This window comes from Mercenaria mercenaria, chromosome 5 (genome assembly GCF_021730395.1).
Source record: "Mercenaria mercenaria strain notata chromosome 5, MADL_Memer_1, whole genome shotgun sequence".
In the NCBI taxonomy this organism is placed as follows: Eukaryota; Metazoa; Mollusca; class Bivalvia; order Venerida; family Veneridae; genus Mercenaria; species Mercenaria mercenaria.
Genome location: NC_069365.1, coordinates 28,841,403 through 28,861,737, shown reverse-complemented (window position 1 = coordinate 28,861,737; position 20,335 = coordinate 28,841,403). Strand labels below are relative to the sequence as shown.

Here is a 20,335-nt window from a genome sequence, read left to right as displayed (position 1 = left end):
GATCCTTATTGTGTTGGGGGTCACTAGATCAAAGTGTAAGTTATAGTCAATGGTGATCTCGGGTCTGAAAATCAGGCCATCATTGGGAACATACGTGTTTTACAAACAACTATTGTTTAAAATGGTTTTCTATTTCTTTTGGCATGCATGTGACCTTTTATAATACATAAATTATATGTCTGTGAAAAACTACCGTATTTCTTTACTGACATTGTTCATGTAGATACAGTCGTATTTGACCAATCGATGAGTGTTGTGTGCGTATTACCACCATCGATTCCCCATTAATTTAGTGCGACTCGTCCACAAGAAAGTTGGCAAAACTTGGTTTTGTAGGATAGCACAAGTCGCCCCAAATCTGTAAGAATCTCTGGTTCTGTTGCAAGCATAGCTTTAAGCATCAGTATGAGTTGCACGGGACATTTATACGGAAACTCGATCGGAAAAAGCTGGGACACAAACGTCTTGCTACTGGACTAAAATGTCCGATCTCACAGACTTTTGAATTAGACTGACATTTAAATATTGCGATATTCGTTACGCATGCTTCCTATTAAATGACTTGAATACAGAAGGAAATACTAATTACTTATTAACTTAAATACATTTGGCATCGTCCTGCTGAAAACAGTATCAATGGTTTACTTTTGTGATATAGTCTTCAATTTATCTCTGTAGTCCTCATTCTTACTACATTTAACATAGCTCTTCTTTAACGCCGCTTTACATTGATATTAGGTTCGTTATCGGGTCTTAACGATAAATTGTCCAGTTAACTTCCATAATATATCCCACTTCAATTGCATGTTCCACAAGCATTCATTTTGTAGCATGCGATGGTTTGTTGTCAATCTAAGTCATGTTACAAGTGGGGATTGTAAGAGAAAGACAGTAACACAAATATTGACAATAAATTGTTCAGCGGTACGAATTGTTAACAATTCCATTCTCACAAGAGTAACACCGACCATTCTATATTGCAGGGGCGATCTGAAGAAAAGCTGTTTACAGTTGCTCACTACGGTAAGTTTCCACATGTGGTCAAAATGTTGGTCAAAATGTTTAAGGTGATATATTTGCGACAAAAGATGTAACTTTCTTAAAGCCTTTACGAAGTGTTTTCTAAACACAAATAATTTGAATTTAAATTATACTAATATCCATTTAAAGATAATAGCAAAATGCTCTCACGTGAATTGCTTCTTCAGTCACTTTTCTGTTTAATGCACAGCTTTGTCTTTCACTCTGTAAAAGATAGCAATGTTGTTATAACGCCTACACTGTGTGTTTTTTCCAGTTCTGCCCAAATTTGAAGTGACAGTGGAACTACCAACATATATGCTGACATCAGACGACAGCATAACAGGAAAAGTTAAGGCCACGTATGTACTTGAATACTAAAAACTGGCAAAGTTAAAGCCACGTAAGTACTTGAATGCCTAAAACTGGCAAAAGTACTTGAATGCTTAACACTGGCAAAGTTAAAGCCATGTAAGTACTTGAATGCCTAAAACTGGCAAAGTTAAAGCCACGTAAGTACTTGAATGCTTAAAACTGGCAAAGTTAAAGCCACGTAAGTACTTGAATGCTTAGAACTGGCAAAGTTAAAGCCACGTAAGTACTTGAATGCTTAGAACTGGCAAAGTTAAGGCCACGTAAGTACTTGAATGCTTAAAACTGGCAAAGTTAAGGCCACGTAAGTACTTGAATGCTTAAAACTGGCAAAGTTAAGGCCAAGTAAATACATGATAAATTCAAGTTGGCAAAGTCATAAAAGTACAAGACTGCTTTAGACTCGCAAAGTTAAGGCCAAGTAAGTACATGACATAATAATCGTTCAGGGACCTCACTCTGATTTCAAAAGTCAAGGTCACATTTAGAGGTCGAAGGTTCACTTTCCTTGTCTAGTCAATAACTTCTCTATGCATAGATGGAAATTCAAGTAACTTCACAACAACGGACATCATTACAAAACTATGCGTCGTATGCAAGACCCAGACCCCTTCTTCGAAGTCAAGGTCACACTTAGAGTTAAAAGGTTTTGGATCATTTTTACGCATGGATGGATATTCAAATAACCTTACATAAATATCAGTCATTACAGGACCATCTGTCTTGTGCGAGACCCTAATCCTAAGCTCAAAGGTCAAGGTCACAAGGACCCAAATTAACTTTTTTTTGTTGGTACTTGTAATAACTGCTCTCTTAAATGATAAAGTAATATAACACTTGATTTTCAGTTTTCTCACTAATTCACAAATTTAAAAATAGAATATATATTTCTTATATCATAGCCATTCCAAAGGGAAAGACAGATAAGTAACATGTGAATATTTCCAATATATCTTTCTACTTTTCTATATACTGTTGTATACATCAGATATATATTACTTTAGATACACATACGGTAAACCAGTGAAAGGTACTGTGGACATAAGAGTCAAGGTAGACCATTGGTACAGACCATATAATTACCATGGAGACGAACCACAGATTTCACAGTCTTTGACGGTATGGTGTACTTTACCCTTATCAGTAACTATGCCTGTAAATGAATATCGACTGTATATATTTAGTTGAGAGAAACAACGTCACACCCCTAGTACTGTAATATTGACCATGTTGCATGTTAGTTGGGAGGTAATTTGACTTGGGCCTTTACAGGTTGTTTGCGAAGTGCTGGTACAGCTGTCACTTGTTTGTTCTTAAACTTGCTGAGTTTATGTATTTTATAACTAGATAGTGTCAGGTGTTTTCCAGAAAAGAACCAAGTGTTCAGAAAATATCAGAAACAAAACAAACAAGATATTGAACTTTTGCTATATATTTAATTAAACATTATGATAATAAAGACAATATAGAAAAGTTTAAGTTTGTTTTCTGTTGTTTAGATTGATGGAGAAGCATCTTTCACAGTGCCTCTAGATCTGATCAAGCAAGCGAACCGTTACTTGACTGGTCGCTCACTGGTCGTAGAAGCAAATGTTACTGAGAGTTTGAACAGTATAACACTGAGCGGTGACAGTAAAGTAACACTCTATCAGCATGCTGTCAAGCTGGAATTCCTACAGTCAAACCCTAACACCTTCAAACCTGGACTACCATACACAGCTTACGTAAGAAGAAAACCTTCATATAAAACATTACAGTTTCACATATTAATTATAATAGAATTTTCATATAATAAATATATTATTAACACAATTGTAAAAATAGGAAAAATGCAATATTATATGGAGAAGCTTGTATAACACAGATACAATGTATTTAACTTATTTTACAATCACATTGTACTTGATAATTAGAGACTACCTACACATTGATTATTATGAAATGAAAAGGTTTTGTATTGGGTTCAATTTGTTCAAACTCTGACAAACAGATCCATTTTAATAGTATTTTATCTGTCGTTGAACGTTCGTAATAAAATGTGAATGATCTATTATGTACTGATACAGAACTTATTTTCCAGTTGAAAGTAGTTCAGCAAGACGACACACCCATTACAGGAAAACGTCAAACACTTACTGTAAAAGTTCAGTCGACCTATGAGGAAGAAGTAACTGGCACCACTCCGTACCCCTGGTTCAGCCCCCGGCAGCACTCTTACTACATGCCAGAGCAGACATTTACCGTGCCAGACACAGCAATAGTGCCCATCCAGGTGGACATCCCAGACAACTCAACGCATATCAGTGTAGATGTAAGGAAACTTTGAATATTTTAACTATTAACCTTTTGCCTGCTAAATTTCTAAATTGGACTGGTCTGTCATTCAGTTTGGACAGTACCATTTATTATTTGAAGGGATTTTTACTGAAAATATACTTACTGAAAAACCAAGATGAACCTGCACGGAAAGGCAGAATCACTTTCCGCCAGCAGGCTAAAGGTTAACAAACATTAGGTCGTTTGACTGGATATATTCACTTGCTATACAGTAAACTATCTTTACTTATATGAGGATAGAAGTTGTTATATTTTCCATTCATTTGGTGAAACATATTGGTATATAACGTAATATCTAAATTTGGTAGTGTTTTACTCAAGACATGTTTTCCCAAATACATAAAAGTAGATTTAGTGAAGCCTGTATTTTTTTTTCAACATTATACAGACACGCTATGGAGTTGTCAAGTTTATACCATATTGTATGATAAGATAAGATTATTTTTGAGACTAGTGACTTATATAATGGTAATAATATCATACATAGGTAATATGAGTCTATAAGTCACCTTACAAACACTGTAAGAATTGAAACTGTATGTAAATAACAGAGTCCACGCTTTATACAGTGTGATATTCATTATTGAATTGCAATCTCTTCCTCCCACCGGTAATATCTCTTGTTTAGTACATTGCTTGCAGGAACACTATGAAGTTGCCTGTTCAAGGCTAAATCTCTCTAACAGTTAATCTGCAAATGATAGTTATCTAATATATGGCTTGTTGTTTATTTCACAGGCACACTACGGAAATGTCAGTTCTAGGCTAAGTCTCTCAAAGAGTTATTCTCCCAGTGATAACTACATGCAGCTCTTCCTTAAATCATCAAATCTCAGGGTATGTAAAACCATAATATGTTTATCAAATATTTGTTTCAGTGTGTGTTTTTTTTTCACTTCAAATCTCAGAGGAAGGAAAACTGTTTAATTAGAGAATTAAAATACATATATCTGGAATTTAAAGCATTATCCTCACCCAAAAGTAATAAGACTCCCTAAGGTTTACAAGTTACAAACAGTTTATTTTTCATAAATGTCACTGTTATTTGACTGAAAGGTAAAATAAATGTTCAATATGTAATTTCTTATCATTATAGCCTGGGCAAACCGCAACATTTGACATCAAATCAACAGAATCCGTCCCAAGTGCTGTGTATCAGGTAACTCATTCATTTATAACTGTAAATATACAAAAAAAAACATATAGCAAAAGAGGTAATTGCAGATTTAACATTGTATCTCATGTGTCTGTAAAATACCCATTTGTGAACACTACTCGTATTTCGATTCAATTACCATACAAGTTCAAAAATGTTTTAAAGCCTTACCCGAAAATAAAACGTGCGATACGTTATTCGTTAACCAGTTCTATATTCCACGACTCTAACTGTGCCATATGGTTTCAATTTTCTGTGAATAACCATTTTATACAGGTTATGTCTCGTGGTTCTGTTGTTGCGGCTGGAAGCTTTACAGGAAATACTTTCAACATTCCTATAGATTCCGATATGGCACCTAACGCTAGAATCATTGTGTATTATGTCCGAACTGATGGAGAGGTTGTGACAGACAGCATTAGCTTTGATGTAGATGGCGCTTTCCAAAACGAAGTACTTATTTTTAACGTTCTAATTTAGTTGAATGTTTAGTTTACCTGTGTCAGTGAGTGCACATACAATACCACTTTACATTTACCATTTACATATATTTTTGTATACTTTTGTAATTTTGCAATGCATGAGACATGTTATGAAATTAGTTTTGCTGTGTTCTTTTAAACAAAGTAAGTTTAACCTTAGGCTAAACTGAATTCGGTTTGGTATGGATTGTATGTTTGATCACGTACAAGATAAAACCTAATGATTTACCTAAATTTAAGGTTACAATCGACTTTGACAAAACGAAAGCCCAACCAGGAGAAAATGTCAACGTCATTGTAAAAGCAGATCCAATGTCTGTCGTAAATCTGTTGGCAGTTGATCAGAGTGTTCTTCTTTTGAAGTCAGGAAATGACGTCACAGCGTCTGAGGTAAATATCTTCTATGAAATTGAATAAATCAATAAACAACACCGGTATGGTGTTATGATTAGATCTACTTTATCAAACGTATATTTTGTACAATGTCTCTTAAATTCATTTTTTCGCGTAAAGTTAGCATCGGCGAAACAAAAATGTTTCACACTTTAACCCTTACCACGCTGGACACGATTGGTTCTGCCTTTGCGATCAGTGCAGATCATGATGAGCCTGCACATCTGTGCAGTCTGATTATAATCTACACTGTTCGCTATTCAGCCAGTATCTTTTTGGTAAGCACCCCTTTTAACAGTTAATGGTACTGTCCAAATTGGAAGATGGACACGTTCATTATAGAAATTTAGCAGGGAAAGGGTTAAAATGAAAAGTTAAGTCATTCAGCTTAATTTTACTAGGTGATTGACGAACTGAAATCCTATGACACAATAAAACATGCCAGATCACCACCATTTTGCTGCGACTTTATGCCTATGGCAGTTAACCGCCGAAAGAGGATGGCAATATGGTGGCCATATCCAGTCTACTATGGAGGATCAGATGCACAGGCAATCTTTGATGTAGGTACCATTAATTATTGCGTGATATTTGTTACTTTATGAAGTTTTTGTTTCAATATACAGGCGCATTTTAATGTAATGATGGCGGCTTTGTTTGTAAACTTTAAAGATGGAAGTAGGGTTATAGGGTATATGTAACTTTTTCAAGACTACGGAGCGGAGAATCATACCCATATGTTTGCATACATGTATTATTTTGTAAAGATATGAAAAATCGTTTATTTTGGTATATACAAACAGTATCATCGGAGACCCTCTTCAAGAGATTGCACGAACGATCTGACGTCATTCACCATTCACAAGTCTGTATCGTGACACAAAACGAAATGGCGTCATTCGAACAAAATCTATCAAAAATCAGCGACGAAAATTTTGATAAGAACTTTTAATTACAACTAAAACTCATTTCCCTGTGAGGGTAAAGGTCAGGCAGATCTGATTTAAACTGAAGTCGGGAACTTTGTTTTTATTGGAAGACGAATTACAATCTTTCATTCGAATGAATATGGCCACATAATTTCGTGCATTTGTTTAATCTCTTTTTAACGTGACATATTATTTTCAATTGTTGGTAAGTTACCTCAAAGTTTTAATAATTTCTCTGTCTGTATGTACATGCATCTTCTTTAGAATTCTGGCGTTAGAGTGATGACAGATGCATTAGTATATCACCATGTGGAACAACACTACTGTAAGTACTGTATTTAGGATAGGTTTTGTTCCTTGTAGCTGCTCAACACTTGCGGGGCATTCTTCATACAAATGAAATGTGCGGAATGGCGCAGGCCAATGTTACAATTTCGTTTCCACTAGAAATCAATGTAAATAGAAGAGATGCAGTTCAATTTCAAAGTGTTACATTCTGCTACTCGACTCTTCAGAGTATTGAATAAAACGTTTTCACTGGTTATCTTCCTTAGTACGACTTCGAAAATGTAATACATGTATACGTATATTAAATGATTGACTTCTCTGAAAACTAACTTTGACAATACAATTTCCTATAAAAGTGCTTCTATACAATTCATGCAATATGTTTCAGCAGCTTATAGGAACATATTTTAAAGTAGCTGTTGCTAAATCATTTTGATCTGAAGAACTAGATTTGATTCATTAGCATCTACTACATTTGAGCCGCGCCGCGAGAAAACCAACATAGTGCATTTGCGACCAGCATGGATCCAGACCAGCCTGCGCATCCGCGCAGTCTGGTCAGGATCCATGCTGTTCGCTAACGGTTTCTCTAATTGCAATAGGCTTTGAAAGCGAACAACATGGATCCTGACCACACTGCGCGGATGCGCAGGCTGGTCTGGATCCATGTTGGTCGCAAATGCACTATGTTGGTTTTCTCATGGTGTGGCTCATTTTATTTCCATCATAAGTTGTATCAGTTATTTTCATCCCCATCACTAAATCTGTATAACGCTTCTTTATTATTTTCTTTTAAGTTTTTAACACTGTCATTATTTTAAGGTTTTGTCGTCTTGTATTTCCTGACATATATGTTTAAAAAGCAAATAACTGACAGTAACGTAAGAAACGTTTGGATATAAAGTGTTGAAACTTCAAATAGAATATAATGCAGTTGTTTCGATAAATGTTTAAATTGCATTTGATATTTGCAAGAAATTTATATTTCATATTGCGTCAGTTTTTATTATTTTAGTAAGAAACTGTCATCTTAGCTGTTCCGCTAACTCATTACATGATAATTTCACAATTTTGTCAAGTACATTCGTTTTTATATCTAATTGTACAAGTATTTTCCAGACTGTTGAAATGTTTGCATGATTACAAAATTAATGCCACGCTTTTCATTAGTTTTGTTATAATATTTAATTAGATGTATAAATTTGAACAGTTGCAAGTATGATTCCCGAAAATATCAATATTACAAAACTGTTCCTTTTTGTATTAACCAAGTACATCAGTGTAAAATAAGGCATTTTTAGTTAGTTCTCCTTTTTTCCACCAAAACACTAAATTTTAACAAACTGGCATTAACATATACCTCTGTGGTCATCACATGAAAATTAATGCCCCATGACATGTCCGCTATTACATAATTAAACTCCAACCGGTCCAGATGGTTCCCGCGCTGCTTCCTTCTAGGCAAATACTTATATTACCACAGTTACGCCTGCCGGTATTTTAAATGCATGTCATAAATATTGCTTGACTTCCTGCGACAGTGAACACACATTTCTATATACTTCAAATGCATTTTGTGTGTATTCGATATGGATACATACTTTTCTATTTAAGTTATTTCTACATTGTTTTCATAAAATGTTGAGGTTTATTTTCGCTGTACATTCTATCAGATACAGAGACTCTGATAGCAAGGTAATATAACGCATTTTTAAAAACTGCGCATTTCTAGATCCTATTCGAGGACCAGAAGTGCACTTTTTTGGTGCACATGTCGATAGTTTAGCCGGCGGAACAGCAGCCGGTGTCATGCCACAAACAGCAACTTCCGGATCCGGGCCAGCAACCGTTAAATCTGCCGATATAATAAGAAATGTTTTTCCTGAAAAATGGCTGTGGACTAATTCCACAGTGCGGTAATTAACGGTCTAACAAAAGCTATATTTAGAACGCTTAGGATGTATGCTTGCTAGGCATAACGTTATGTAGTCTGTAAACTGTCAATCAATAGTTAATTACAGAAAATAAGTTAAAAATTTGAAAAAAAACTAGATTATCCAATGCCCGCGATGGCTGGTGGAGGACTGGGCGGTGGAGTAGATACAATGACTGGTGGAGTGATGCCAAATTCAGGTTCTTCTGCAGTTATGAAAACAGTTGACACAGTAAGATCTGTTTTTCCTGAAACCTGGCTGTGGACAAATTCAACAGTTCGGTAATATGTCCAAAACACTTGTCTTGATTAGGTACTAGACACGCTTAGTAAGATAGAACAGTAGCTAGTGCATGGCTAAATATATCGTTCTGTGTTTAGTTTTCACATTGACTTCTTTATTCTGCCAGCGAAACGAATGAACTGACTGCCGGTCAGAAAAACCCAATTTTTCATCAAATTCCATCAAGTCTTAATAGCCTGAATTTGACAATCGCTCTTGTGATGAAGTATAGAAGAGTCAAATTATACCTGTATATGTACATGTACTTGTATATTGTGCTATTGATATTATATCAAATTCAATTATTCGGACAATCTTTCCTAATATCGAACTTAATGTCCATACATTGAATCTCATGTTCATGTTGTAAATACTGCTTAAGAAATGGGGAATACAATGTGTTAATACTAAAGTTGATGACGGACCATGACGGACAAAGCGCGATCAAAATAGATCCACTTCGTTCTTGACTACTTTCAGTCTGATACAAATTTTGAATTTTGGTATCATAGCTTTTCCTGAATTAATGGCTTTAGTATTCTGTATTGTATGTAAAATTGCACAGTAGAGGATCTCTCATGATGGATTTCTGAGGGTGAAATAAATACTGTACAACCAGTTAACAAAAGAAATAAAATATATACAATTACAACTAGAATTAAAACAAAGATAAACAGGTATGAGAAGTTTTGTACTATATTGCAAGAACAAGACAAAATGATTTACTGCTGTTACATTTTCATGAAACAAATATTTGAAATTATTTATCGGAGTGTTAAGCAATCAGAAAACAGGGAACAAACCTAGCAACTATTTAACATAAATGTGATACATATAAGACACTTTCTTTGATGTTTAATACAGCACATCTTTAATAACCTGAAAATTTGTAGATCCTATCTGAGGATCTCTTTTGTTGTACCCGTAAACAGCTTTGCTGAGTGTGATGCCACAAACAGCGCCTTCCGGATCCGGCCCAACAACTGTTAAGTCTGTGATGTTTATCTGAAACAGGGATGTGAACTTTTTCCAAATGCGGTATTAAACTCTGTCATAATAGCAGTTTTCTCACTCATGATTTAGAGAATACATTGAAATAAATGCTTGCTGTGCAATTACTTTATAGCCTGTAAATTGCGTTCATCTTATGCATTCATTCCATAAACAAGTTTAAAAAATTGAAATTTGAAATTAAACTCGACCTAGATTATCCTTGGATGATTGCAAGACCTCAGCCGACAATGGCGCCTGGTGGCGCATTGCCTGGTGGAGTGATGCCTAGGCCAAATCCGGTGCCGATATGCTGAAACTTCAAATAGAAAATCATGCATTTGTTTCGATAAATGTTTAAATTGCATTTGATATTTGCAAGAAATTTATATTTCATAATGCGTCAATTTATACTATTTTAGTAAGAAACTGTCATCTTAGCTGTTCCGCTCAATCATTACATGATAATTTCACAATTTTGTCAAGTACATTCGTTTTTATATTTATTGTGTACAAGTAATCATTTTCCAGACTGTTTAAATGTTTGCATGATTACAAAATTATGGCCATACTTTTTACTTAGTTCTGTAACAATATTTAATTAGATGTACAAATTTAACCAGTAGTTAGTATGATTCCCGAAAATATCAATGTTACAAAACTGTTCCTTTTTGTATTAACCAAGTACATCAGTGTAAAATAAGGCATTTTTAGTTAGTTCTAGGTCCATAACTCTCTTTTTTCCACCAAAACACTAAATTTAAACAAACTGGCATTAACATATACCTCTATGGCCATCACACATGAAAATTAGTGCCCCCATGACATGTCCGTTATGATAATTAAACTCCAACTGGTCTAGATGGTTCCCGCGCTGCTTCTATCTAGGCAAATACTTATATTACCACAGTTACGCCTGCCGATATTTTAAATGCATGTCATAAATATTGCTCGACTTCCTGCGACAGTGAAAGAACATTTTTATATACTTCAAATGCATTTTGTGTGTATTCGATATGGATACATACTTTTTTCAACATTGTTTTCATAAAATGTTGAGCTTTATTTCGCTGTACATTTTATCAGACACAGTCTCTGATAGCAAGGTAATATAACGCATTTTTTAAAAACTGAGCATTTCTGGATCCTATTCGAGGACCAGAAGTGCACTTTTTTGGTGCACATGTCGATAGTTTAGCCGGTGGAACAGCAGGCGGTGTCATGCCACAAACAGCAACTTCCGGATCCGGGTCAACAACTGTTAAATCTGTCGATAGAATAAGAAATGTTTTTCCTGAAATATGGCTGTGGACTAATTCCACAGTGCGGTAATTAACGGTCTAACAAAAGCTATATTTAGAACGCTTTAGGATGTATGCTTGCTAGGCATGTACGTTATGTAGTCTGTAAACTGTCAATCAATAATTAATTACAGAAAATAAGTTAAAAATTTGAAAAAAAATCCTAGATTATCCTATGGCTGGTGGAGGACCTATGTTTGCAATGGCTGGTGGAGGACTGGGCGGTGGAGTAGGAACAATGACTGGTGGAGTGATGCCGAATCCGGGTTCTTCTGCAGTAATGAAAACAGTTGACACAGTAAGATCTGTATTTCCTGAAACCTGGCTGTGGACAAATTCAACAGTTCGGTAATATGTCCAAAACACTTGTCTTGATTAGACACTAGACACGCTCGGTAACATAGAAGCTAGTGCATGGCTAAATATATCGTTCTGCGTTTAGTTTTCACATCAGTGACTTCTTTTTCTGCCAGCGAAACGAATGAACTGACTGCCGGTCAGTAAAACCCAATTTTTCATCAAATTCCGTCAAGTCCTATAACAGCTTGAATTTGACAATCGCTATACCAAGGTGGGAGTCTTGTGATGAAGTATAGAAGATTCAAACGATATCTGTACATGGATATCAAATTAAATTATTGGACAATCTTTCCTAATATCGAACTTAATGTCCATATATTGAATCTCATGTTCAAGTTTTAAATATTGCTCAAGAAATGGGGTATACAATGTTTTAATACTAAAGTTGATGGCGGACCACGACGGACAAAGCGCGATCAAAATAGCTCCACTTAGTACCTGACTATTCTTAGTCTGATATTGATATTGGTATCGTGGCTTTTCCTGAATTAATGGCCTTAGTATTCTGTATTGTCTGTAAAGTTGCACAGTAGAGGGTGATGGACTTATTTCTGAGAGTGAAATAAATATTGTACAATCAGTTAACAAATGAAATAAAATGTATACAATTACAACTAGAATTAAAACTAAGATAAATAGGTCTGACTTTCTCAAATGTTTTGTACTATATTGCAAGAACAAGACAAAATGATTTACTGCTGTTACATTTTCATGAAACAAATATTTGAAATTATTTATCGGAGTGTTAAGCAATCAGAAAACAGGGAACAAACCTAGCAACTGTTTAACATAAATGTGATACATATAAGACACTTTCTTTGATGTTTAATACAGCACATCTTTAATAACCTGAAAATCTGTAGATCCTATCTGAGAATCTCTTTTGTTGTACCCGTAAACAGCTTTGCTGTTGGAGCAGCAGTCGGTGTAATTCTGCAAACAGCGACTTCCGGATCTGGCTAACAACTGTTAAGTCTGTGATGTTTTTTTTTTTCTGAAACATGGATGTGAACTTTTTTCCACAATGCGGTATTCAACTGGAATAAAATAGCATTTTTATCACTCATGATTTAGAGAATACTTTAAATAAATGCTTGCTGGGCAATTACTTTATAGCCTGTAAACTGCGTTCATTCTTTGGTTATCATCTTAAACACTCATTCCATAAACAAGTTTAAAAAATTGAAATTCGAAATTAAACTCGACCTAGATTATCCATGGACTTCAAGACTTCAGGCGACAATGGCGACTGGTGGAGTGATGCCTAGGCCTAATCCGGTGCCTAACCCCTCGGCAGCTATGAAAACAGTGGACAGAGTAAGATCCGTCTTTCCGGAAACCTGGCTTTGGACAAATTCATCTGTGGGGTAACTAGTAATGAACACTTGTTTAGGTACTAGACATACTTAAGCGCAGAGAACAGCAGCAGCTAGCTCAGGGTCTTCGTTTTATTTTCAGCTGTACCTCTTCCTTCAGCAAGCGAATGCAGATCAGAACTGGAACATGTTAATCATTTCAATATATTTTTTGCAGGTGCTGATTGATTTTAAATTTGACATACCTTTGAAAACTTACTTCAAAGAAAATACTTACGTGTCATTTCAAGAACGTCTTTCAAAATTTACAGATTATCCTGACTTTGCTTTTGGGCCTATGCCTGGTATGATAAATGGGGCAGGAGCGGGAACGGGAGCGGGATTGCCTCCAAATGTAGCTCCCGTCGCACCTGCGACCGGTGCATCCTCTGTGAAGTCTGTAGACAAAATAAGAACTGTCTTTCCTGAAACTTGGTTGTGGACAAATTCCACAATTCGGTAATTACAAATGGTGTTGAATTCATTCTTAGGCATTGCTAGAACACAGCCTATAAGCAAACCGTATTCGTATAAATATATCTATAGTTCCTAATCTTCCAATGGCTGCAATGATGAACGGTGGAGGTGGAATGATGAAGGGAAATATGACCGGCAGTTCATCAAATGATTTGAAGTCTGTTAATAAAATAAGACAGAAATTTCCCGAAACATGGCTATGGACAAATTCTACTGTTGGGTAATGATGCTTCTGTAGAACCACGCTTGCTAGTGCTGGTGCTAGTGACACGCATTTCTATGTAAAATGTTTCCATCGCTCAGGTGTTAAATACGAAATTATTAACGAAACAGCGACATATTTTGTAAAACTGTGAATGATATGTACATCTTTTCGCGTTTCTATTACAACACTTACATCTATCCCGAATAATGAAGCAATCCCGCATTTTAAACAAAATATACTATTTTCAATTATTCCCTTTCATCCTTTCGCAACATAGACCTCACGGCACGCTCTAGAAACGTCAGCCTTCACACTATACCGTTTTCATCCCGCATTTCTTCAGTCTTTTCAGCTCTTCTTCACTTGCCGTTGTTTACAGTTGCAGATACTAGTGTATGATGAGATGTGTCAAGGATTTTTTCATTGAACGAACATTAGTATAATATGAAATTATGTGACTCGTTCAGGGTGTACACATGTTTGACCATGATGAATAGAGCACAGCTGCATATGGCTTGTTTATATCCGGTACATGTTTAACTTCCATGAAGCGAAACCTGCATAAGAAAGATCGTTTGTTTGATTTCATTAATTTGTATTGTGCGGCTCTCAGATACAAATGTTCCAGAATATAAAAGCTTGTACTGATGAAGGTATTGTGGTTTGAAAACTTATTTAAAGAATATAATTGGTAAGCAAATTGTTTTACAGACTACCATTCAGGATTTTTAGGCGGTGGTCATTTTATTCTAGAACGTGTTACTTCTCCACCACCCGTAAAGACAAGTATAAAACCAAAGGAGGTTGATAAAGTCAGAAACGTGTTTCCCGAAACATGGCTGTGGTCTAATATCTCTACTGGGTATCAATCAGCACATAATTTGTTTCTTTTTTGTTGCGTAGTTTATGACGTCCATCAAACCATTGCTATTCCAGTTATGATAAAGTTACATGTTGTGTCATGCTTACATTTACGTCTGTTGAATTATCAATGAGTATAAATTATGTCTGCTTATGTTTATACAGAAACGTATGCTTATCTGTAGACAGGTGCAATATTTTGTATTATTACATGACTCCTAAATTGCCGGTCTTTAGTTTATGCTAAATTCATATCTACTGTGCTTATAGGTAAAAAAATGAAAATTAATTTCTAATGCAATTAAACATCTCGGCTGTCCAATAAGTGTATATTAATAGGAGGTGAGAGTTTTCTGTTAGACCTGAATTGACACAAAAGCAACGAAGATTGAATAGATGACTGTGTCTAGAATAGGGCGCTGTGCGTTGTTTGCTGTTTATACATCTAAAACTGATCAACAGACACATAGACCCAAGCAAACAGTTCATAATGTATTTTGCAATTTTATTTTCACCCTAGCTCATCACTATGACGATAACAAAATCTAGCAAGATATCGTAACATTCTTTATAGAGACCAGGCCGCATAAAATCACATTTAAAAAGAACACGTTTCATACATTCAATTTCTGTTTCTTTTCAATTTTATTTTGTAAACGATTTTTAAGGTTGTATAGAACAAGTATAAACATGTCCGTCCGATATAAAAATGGCATATGTACCAGTCATTTATACACATTTTTCGAGACATCATATACATAAATTGGACTTTAGTATGAAAAGGATATCTCATTTTAATGGCACTTTCAGTGGCTTGCAACTTTCCATCAATCTCCTATGCAGGATTTTTAATTATCACCGAGGAATACCGATCGTTTTTTTTATTTGGCTTGTATTAACATTAGTATAGCACTGTCAAGAAATATGGCTGTGACATTTGACACAAATAAGTAATTGGGAGGGATTATGTCGTATCTTACTAAACAGCTAATTCTTCATTGTACGTAAAGTCCCTCTAAAAATAACCTTCTGACAAAGGTTACGTTCCTAATAAGGCAGTTGTATCTGCACAACGTGATATCTCAATAATGTGCACTTCCATAACAGCCAATAGCCCTTTTATCAATGTGGACAGTAGTACACCACTCTACATATTTCCCCAAAATATCAGTCTCCAAACAATAATATGCCGAAAGGATATTTTCCAAATCAGACAATACACTTATTTAGATATGCATTTGGTAAATCAAGAAAACTTCCAGAACAGTCTAGTTTAGGTACACCTGCATGTAGGCAGACCAGACTGATATAGGATTTGATTTGTCCAAAAAATGCAGCATTAGAGATATATCCGTCATATAAGTCAATTGCCTTGCAGTTTTACACGGCTTCATTTATATACTGTATACATTGCAGTTCTTTCGTACGCTAATTGGTATTGTTTGGTGGCACGCTGTATTATAGATCAACCGAATTTACTCTTAGTTCCTTATGTTCTGCCTTAGATGATACCAACTATCCACCCAGTTTGGTAGTTCCTTCATCGGCATCAAACGAAGCAAAACAAATTAAAATTCGATCAGGGTTTCCTGAAACATATTTGTGGTACAACAGAACAGTCGAGTAAAATCCGTTGTGTAAATTTTTACTTGGCGTTTTCACTCGCTAGAAGGCTGTATATAATGTAGAATAGTATGTATGGACTGTATACCTACCCATATTTAGATATATTTTTGTGCAGGTTTAGATACGGAAGCTCATGTTGTTAATGTAGTGTGTGTTATACAATCAAGTTACCTGTATCGTGACTCATTCACGCTTGTAATTAAAGTTATTGACCCGAATTTAAACAAAAGAATTCAACTAATATTACAGATCCTCTCCCAGAATTTGCTGGTTTTGGTGCTGGAGGAGGAGGAGGCGGTGGGTTCGCTGCTGGTGGTTTAATGCCTGCACCTGGTGGTTCAATGTCTATGGTGAACACAAATAATGGACCTCAGTCTGTAGGGAAAATAAGAAGTGTTTTTCCAGAGACTTGGCTTTGGAGTAACTCTTCTGTTGGGTAGGCTATCTCTGTCAATAGGGTATCAATCTATACTGACAGATACAAACTTAAAATGTTCTCATTGCTTCTTTTACTTTGCTTAATGCTTGTCAATGGGTGCAAGGTCGCTTATAGTTTCAGTATACGGTACTGTCTTACATGGTGCAGAACTGCTACTATTTTTCATAAATAAGCCTCCTAATAATGCGTTAAATATCACAGATATCGTAAAACTGCTAGAACGAGACACATATCAACTTCCACAAGTAAAGAAAAAGGTTATAATTGTCATTTATACCTCAATTATCTAAAAACAAATTAAGTAACTGCTCCTTATCTCTGTGTCCACAGTGAGTCGCACATTAGTTGTTTTCATTTTATGTAGCAGGGTTGTCACGAACTAATTGTTTTGAAGAGTCAAAAGACTCGGCATTATCAAAAATACCTTGAAGCGAAATGTAGGTAAAGTATATCAACAAACATGTATGCCAAAACTTAGTCCCGATGACAGCTATCAACTACAATAATGAATGCTTTCTTGACTGTTTCATACAAGGGATGCAGCTGCAAAGAAACGGACGCAAAAAGCCGCCGAAATATCACTATTTCAAATACTAGCCAATCAAATCTTGTCATCCTCGCTCACTCCCAAGCCTAACCATAAACACACGGGTTGGTCATGTATACAAATGACATCATACATAAGTAGAATTGTACTAATAGATTCATTCTAGGCTCAGTTTATAACATGCCTACCTACTCCCACGAGTAGTATCAGTGTTGCCATATTAGTCAATGTTATCTCCAAAAGCAAAGTTTGACGTTTCAAGAAGCACCGAACAGACACATCTGACGTGGAAAAACATTTTGTTAATCAGTGGTGTAAAGGAAGTGTGTGGTATCAAGTCAATTACAGTCATCCAAACTCACTACCTCATTTAAACTTGAACATACTATGATAATTATCATATCTCCCTGGCGGCTTCCTTTGTGACCCTCTTCAGTTTACTTGTGTTCTTCATAAGACAACAGTTCCTTATTAGCCATGAGCGTGTTTTTTGCAATAACGTTCCTAAGGTTTTAATGTTTCCAACAGTCTTTGGAATATCATGCTGTGTATCAGTTACGTATAATATATGTCATTACTGCTACCATCTTCCATAACCTCATTCTCCATTACTTGTAACATCAAGCAGCGGACACTATTATCAGTTGATATGGAATGGATCAGGCTCTCGGTGCCACCACGTTCGTTTTGTCCACGTTACATGCTTGTCTTCTAAGACACTTACATTTAATTGAATATTTGTAAATACGCTGTCTCATAGCTTTTAGATAGTTATGAAAGGTTTGTTTCTTACTGACGAAGAAACGTTGGCCACCGGCTCCAATCCAGCAACTCTAACACACAACCTGCATATTACAGATACAATTAGATAGTTTTCCTAGAGACACTGGTGTGGCTGAACAGTCTGGATAGGTAAAACCGTGCAGTGCACTGTACAAGTAAACTGTACTGCTTGCTACGAAAACGCAAAAAAAAATAACAACCAAGCTTTCATGTTGTTAAAGGAATTTCTGTAAATACCATGTGTATAAGACCAACTAAATGATAATGTCACTTATTCATTTGTACGATTTACTATGGAGCAAAGTATTTTATGAAAACTTATGTAATTCAGGATCAGAAATACCTAAATAAACCACAACAACCTTTTTTCTTTTTGAACACTGACAATAATCCGTGATATTTTATTTCTTATTTGGTCTGCAAAGAATGGCTCTTTCTAGCAAGAGATATGTCTCTAGCATAACACTCATTTATATGTTGTATACTGTCATGTGTTCCCTGAAATGTGGATGTTGTTTGATATCTCTGTAGGGTTTTGATCAGTTCCTAGTTGGTATTATTTTGTCGAATAGTGTATGAAATTCTCCCTATCTCCTGTTTGTTGCGTCTACCTGTAAAGAAAGATATTGATTCTTAGAAATTAGATGTCATCAAATATTACAGATCATATGCACCACCAATCAGTCTGGAATTATTACCCTGTTGGAAGCAGATCTGATCCATTTGCTGTTGGTTATATGCCTGCATCGGGCGCTACAACAATGCGTACAAATAACGGACTCCAGAAACCCCCTTTAAACAAAATAATAAGTGTTTTTCCAGAGCCTTGGCTTTGGTGTAACTCTACTGTTGGGTAGGCAAATTTTGGTAATGTGTTATCTATGCACTGGAATGATTACTCGACAAATGTGTGCTATTTGATACTATTAATATACGGCACTACTACGGTAACATGGCACATAACTTGCTAGGTGGGCCGGTGGTATAGTGGTAACACGCTTGACTGTCAATCCAGAGATCCGGGGTTCGAATCCCGGTCCAGGCACTGGAAATTTCTGAGATGCTCTTGAGTGTCTCCCACTTAACTAAGAGGCCTGTACTGGTTCTTCCCAGTAAAGACGGCTTTGCGTGTATCGGTGCTATACACTGGGCACGTTAAAGAACCAGACTGTCTATTCGCAAATAGCTAGGCTAAGTTAGCCGGACAGGCCTGTATCTAAAAATGATTTATCTCTATCTGTTCTGGGGGCTTTATCACTCTGTCCCTCTGGTCAGATCGCTCTGTGTCTGTACTAGTAGAGGATGAATTTCGCGCCCTGTGTGGCTGCGTTTGCTATATGTAAAGCGCCTTTGAGCGTGTTTATCATGAAAAGGGCGCTATATAAATCTGGTATAATAATAATAATAATAATATAATAACTCAAACAATTACTCCTTGCATGGTTGTCAATACCTAAATGTTTGATACGAATTGTAAATTAATTATGTTCAATAATCGGACACATATGCGTTCAGTTGTTTATATTTCTGTTAGACGAATGTTCTATACGAAGAATGTTCTATACGAAAACAAATCATTATACGGTTCATCTCTGTGTATTATAATTCCTTTACATAAGAAAGGTAGCGAAAGTGATGTTAATAATTATAGAGGTATCACACTTGTTAGTTGTTTGTCAAAATTGTTTACTACTATTATCAATACACGGATTGAGAAATTCTGTAATGAGCATAACACTATTTCGGATGCTCAATTCGGATTTCGTAAAGGAAGGTCTACTGTAGACGCTATATTTGTACTTACGTCACTAGTTCAAAAATATTTAAATGAAAATAAAAGATTGTATGTTATTTTTGTTGATATGATGATATGTTTTGATTCTATTTATAGAAATGGTTTGTGGTTGAAAATGTATCATTGTGGAATACAAGGTAGATTACTCAGAATTATACGTGATATGTACCAAAAAGTTAAATCTTGTGTCAAAGCTTGTTCTAACTATTCTGATTATTTTCAATATGCTGTCGGTTTACGTCAAGGGGAGGTAATGTCTCCTCTATTATTTTCTCTTTTTGTAGAAGATCTTGAGTTATATCTACAAAAAGATGCCGAGTCTGGTCTTTCTTTAGATGATATAGTTTTAATACTTTTGCTGTTCGCAGATGATATGGCCATAATAGGTAAAACTCCAGATGAA

The 20,335-nt window shown here is 35.6% G+C and overlaps 1 protein-coding gene across 9 annotated transcripts in view; it reads left to right on the top strand.

Moving 5' to 3' along the window:
- Positions 1-20,335, top strand: part of LOC123556722 (CD109 antigen-like) — a 49,796-nt gene that overhangs the window by 8,973 nt on the left and 20,488 nt on the right. For 2 of the 9 annotated variants that reach the window (XM_053543033.1, XM_053543040.1), the window contains exons 8-18: positions 984-1,023; positions 1,298-1,382; positions 2,397-2,511; positions 2,892-3,116; positions 3,473-3,703; positions 4,468-4,566; positions 4,826-4,888; positions 5,162-5,338; positions 5,608-5,757; positions 6,162-6,323; positions 6,954-7,014. In XM_053543033.1, the coding sequence (XP_053399008.1) occupies positions 984-1,023; positions 1,298-1,382; positions 2,397-2,511; positions 2,892-3,116; positions 3,473-3,703; positions 4,468-4,566; positions 4,826-4,888; positions 5,162-5,338; positions 5,608-5,757; positions 6,162-6,323; positions 6,954-7,014 (1,408 nt within the window). Of the gene's footprint in view, positions 1-983; positions 1,024-1,297; positions 1,383-2,396; positions 2,512-2,891; positions 3,117-3,472; positions 3,704-4,467; positions 4,567-4,825; positions 4,889-5,161; positions 5,339-5,607; positions 5,758-6,161; positions 6,324-6,953; positions 7,015-8,709; positions 8,894-9,029; positions 9,193-11,367; positions 11,512-11,651; positions 11,833-13,471; positions 13,659-13,745; positions 13,897-16,617; positions 16,805-20,335 lie in introns of all 9 variants that reach the window. The other 7 variants (XM_053543038.1, XM_053543035.1, XM_045347651.2 and 4 more) reach the window with 7 other exon arrangements.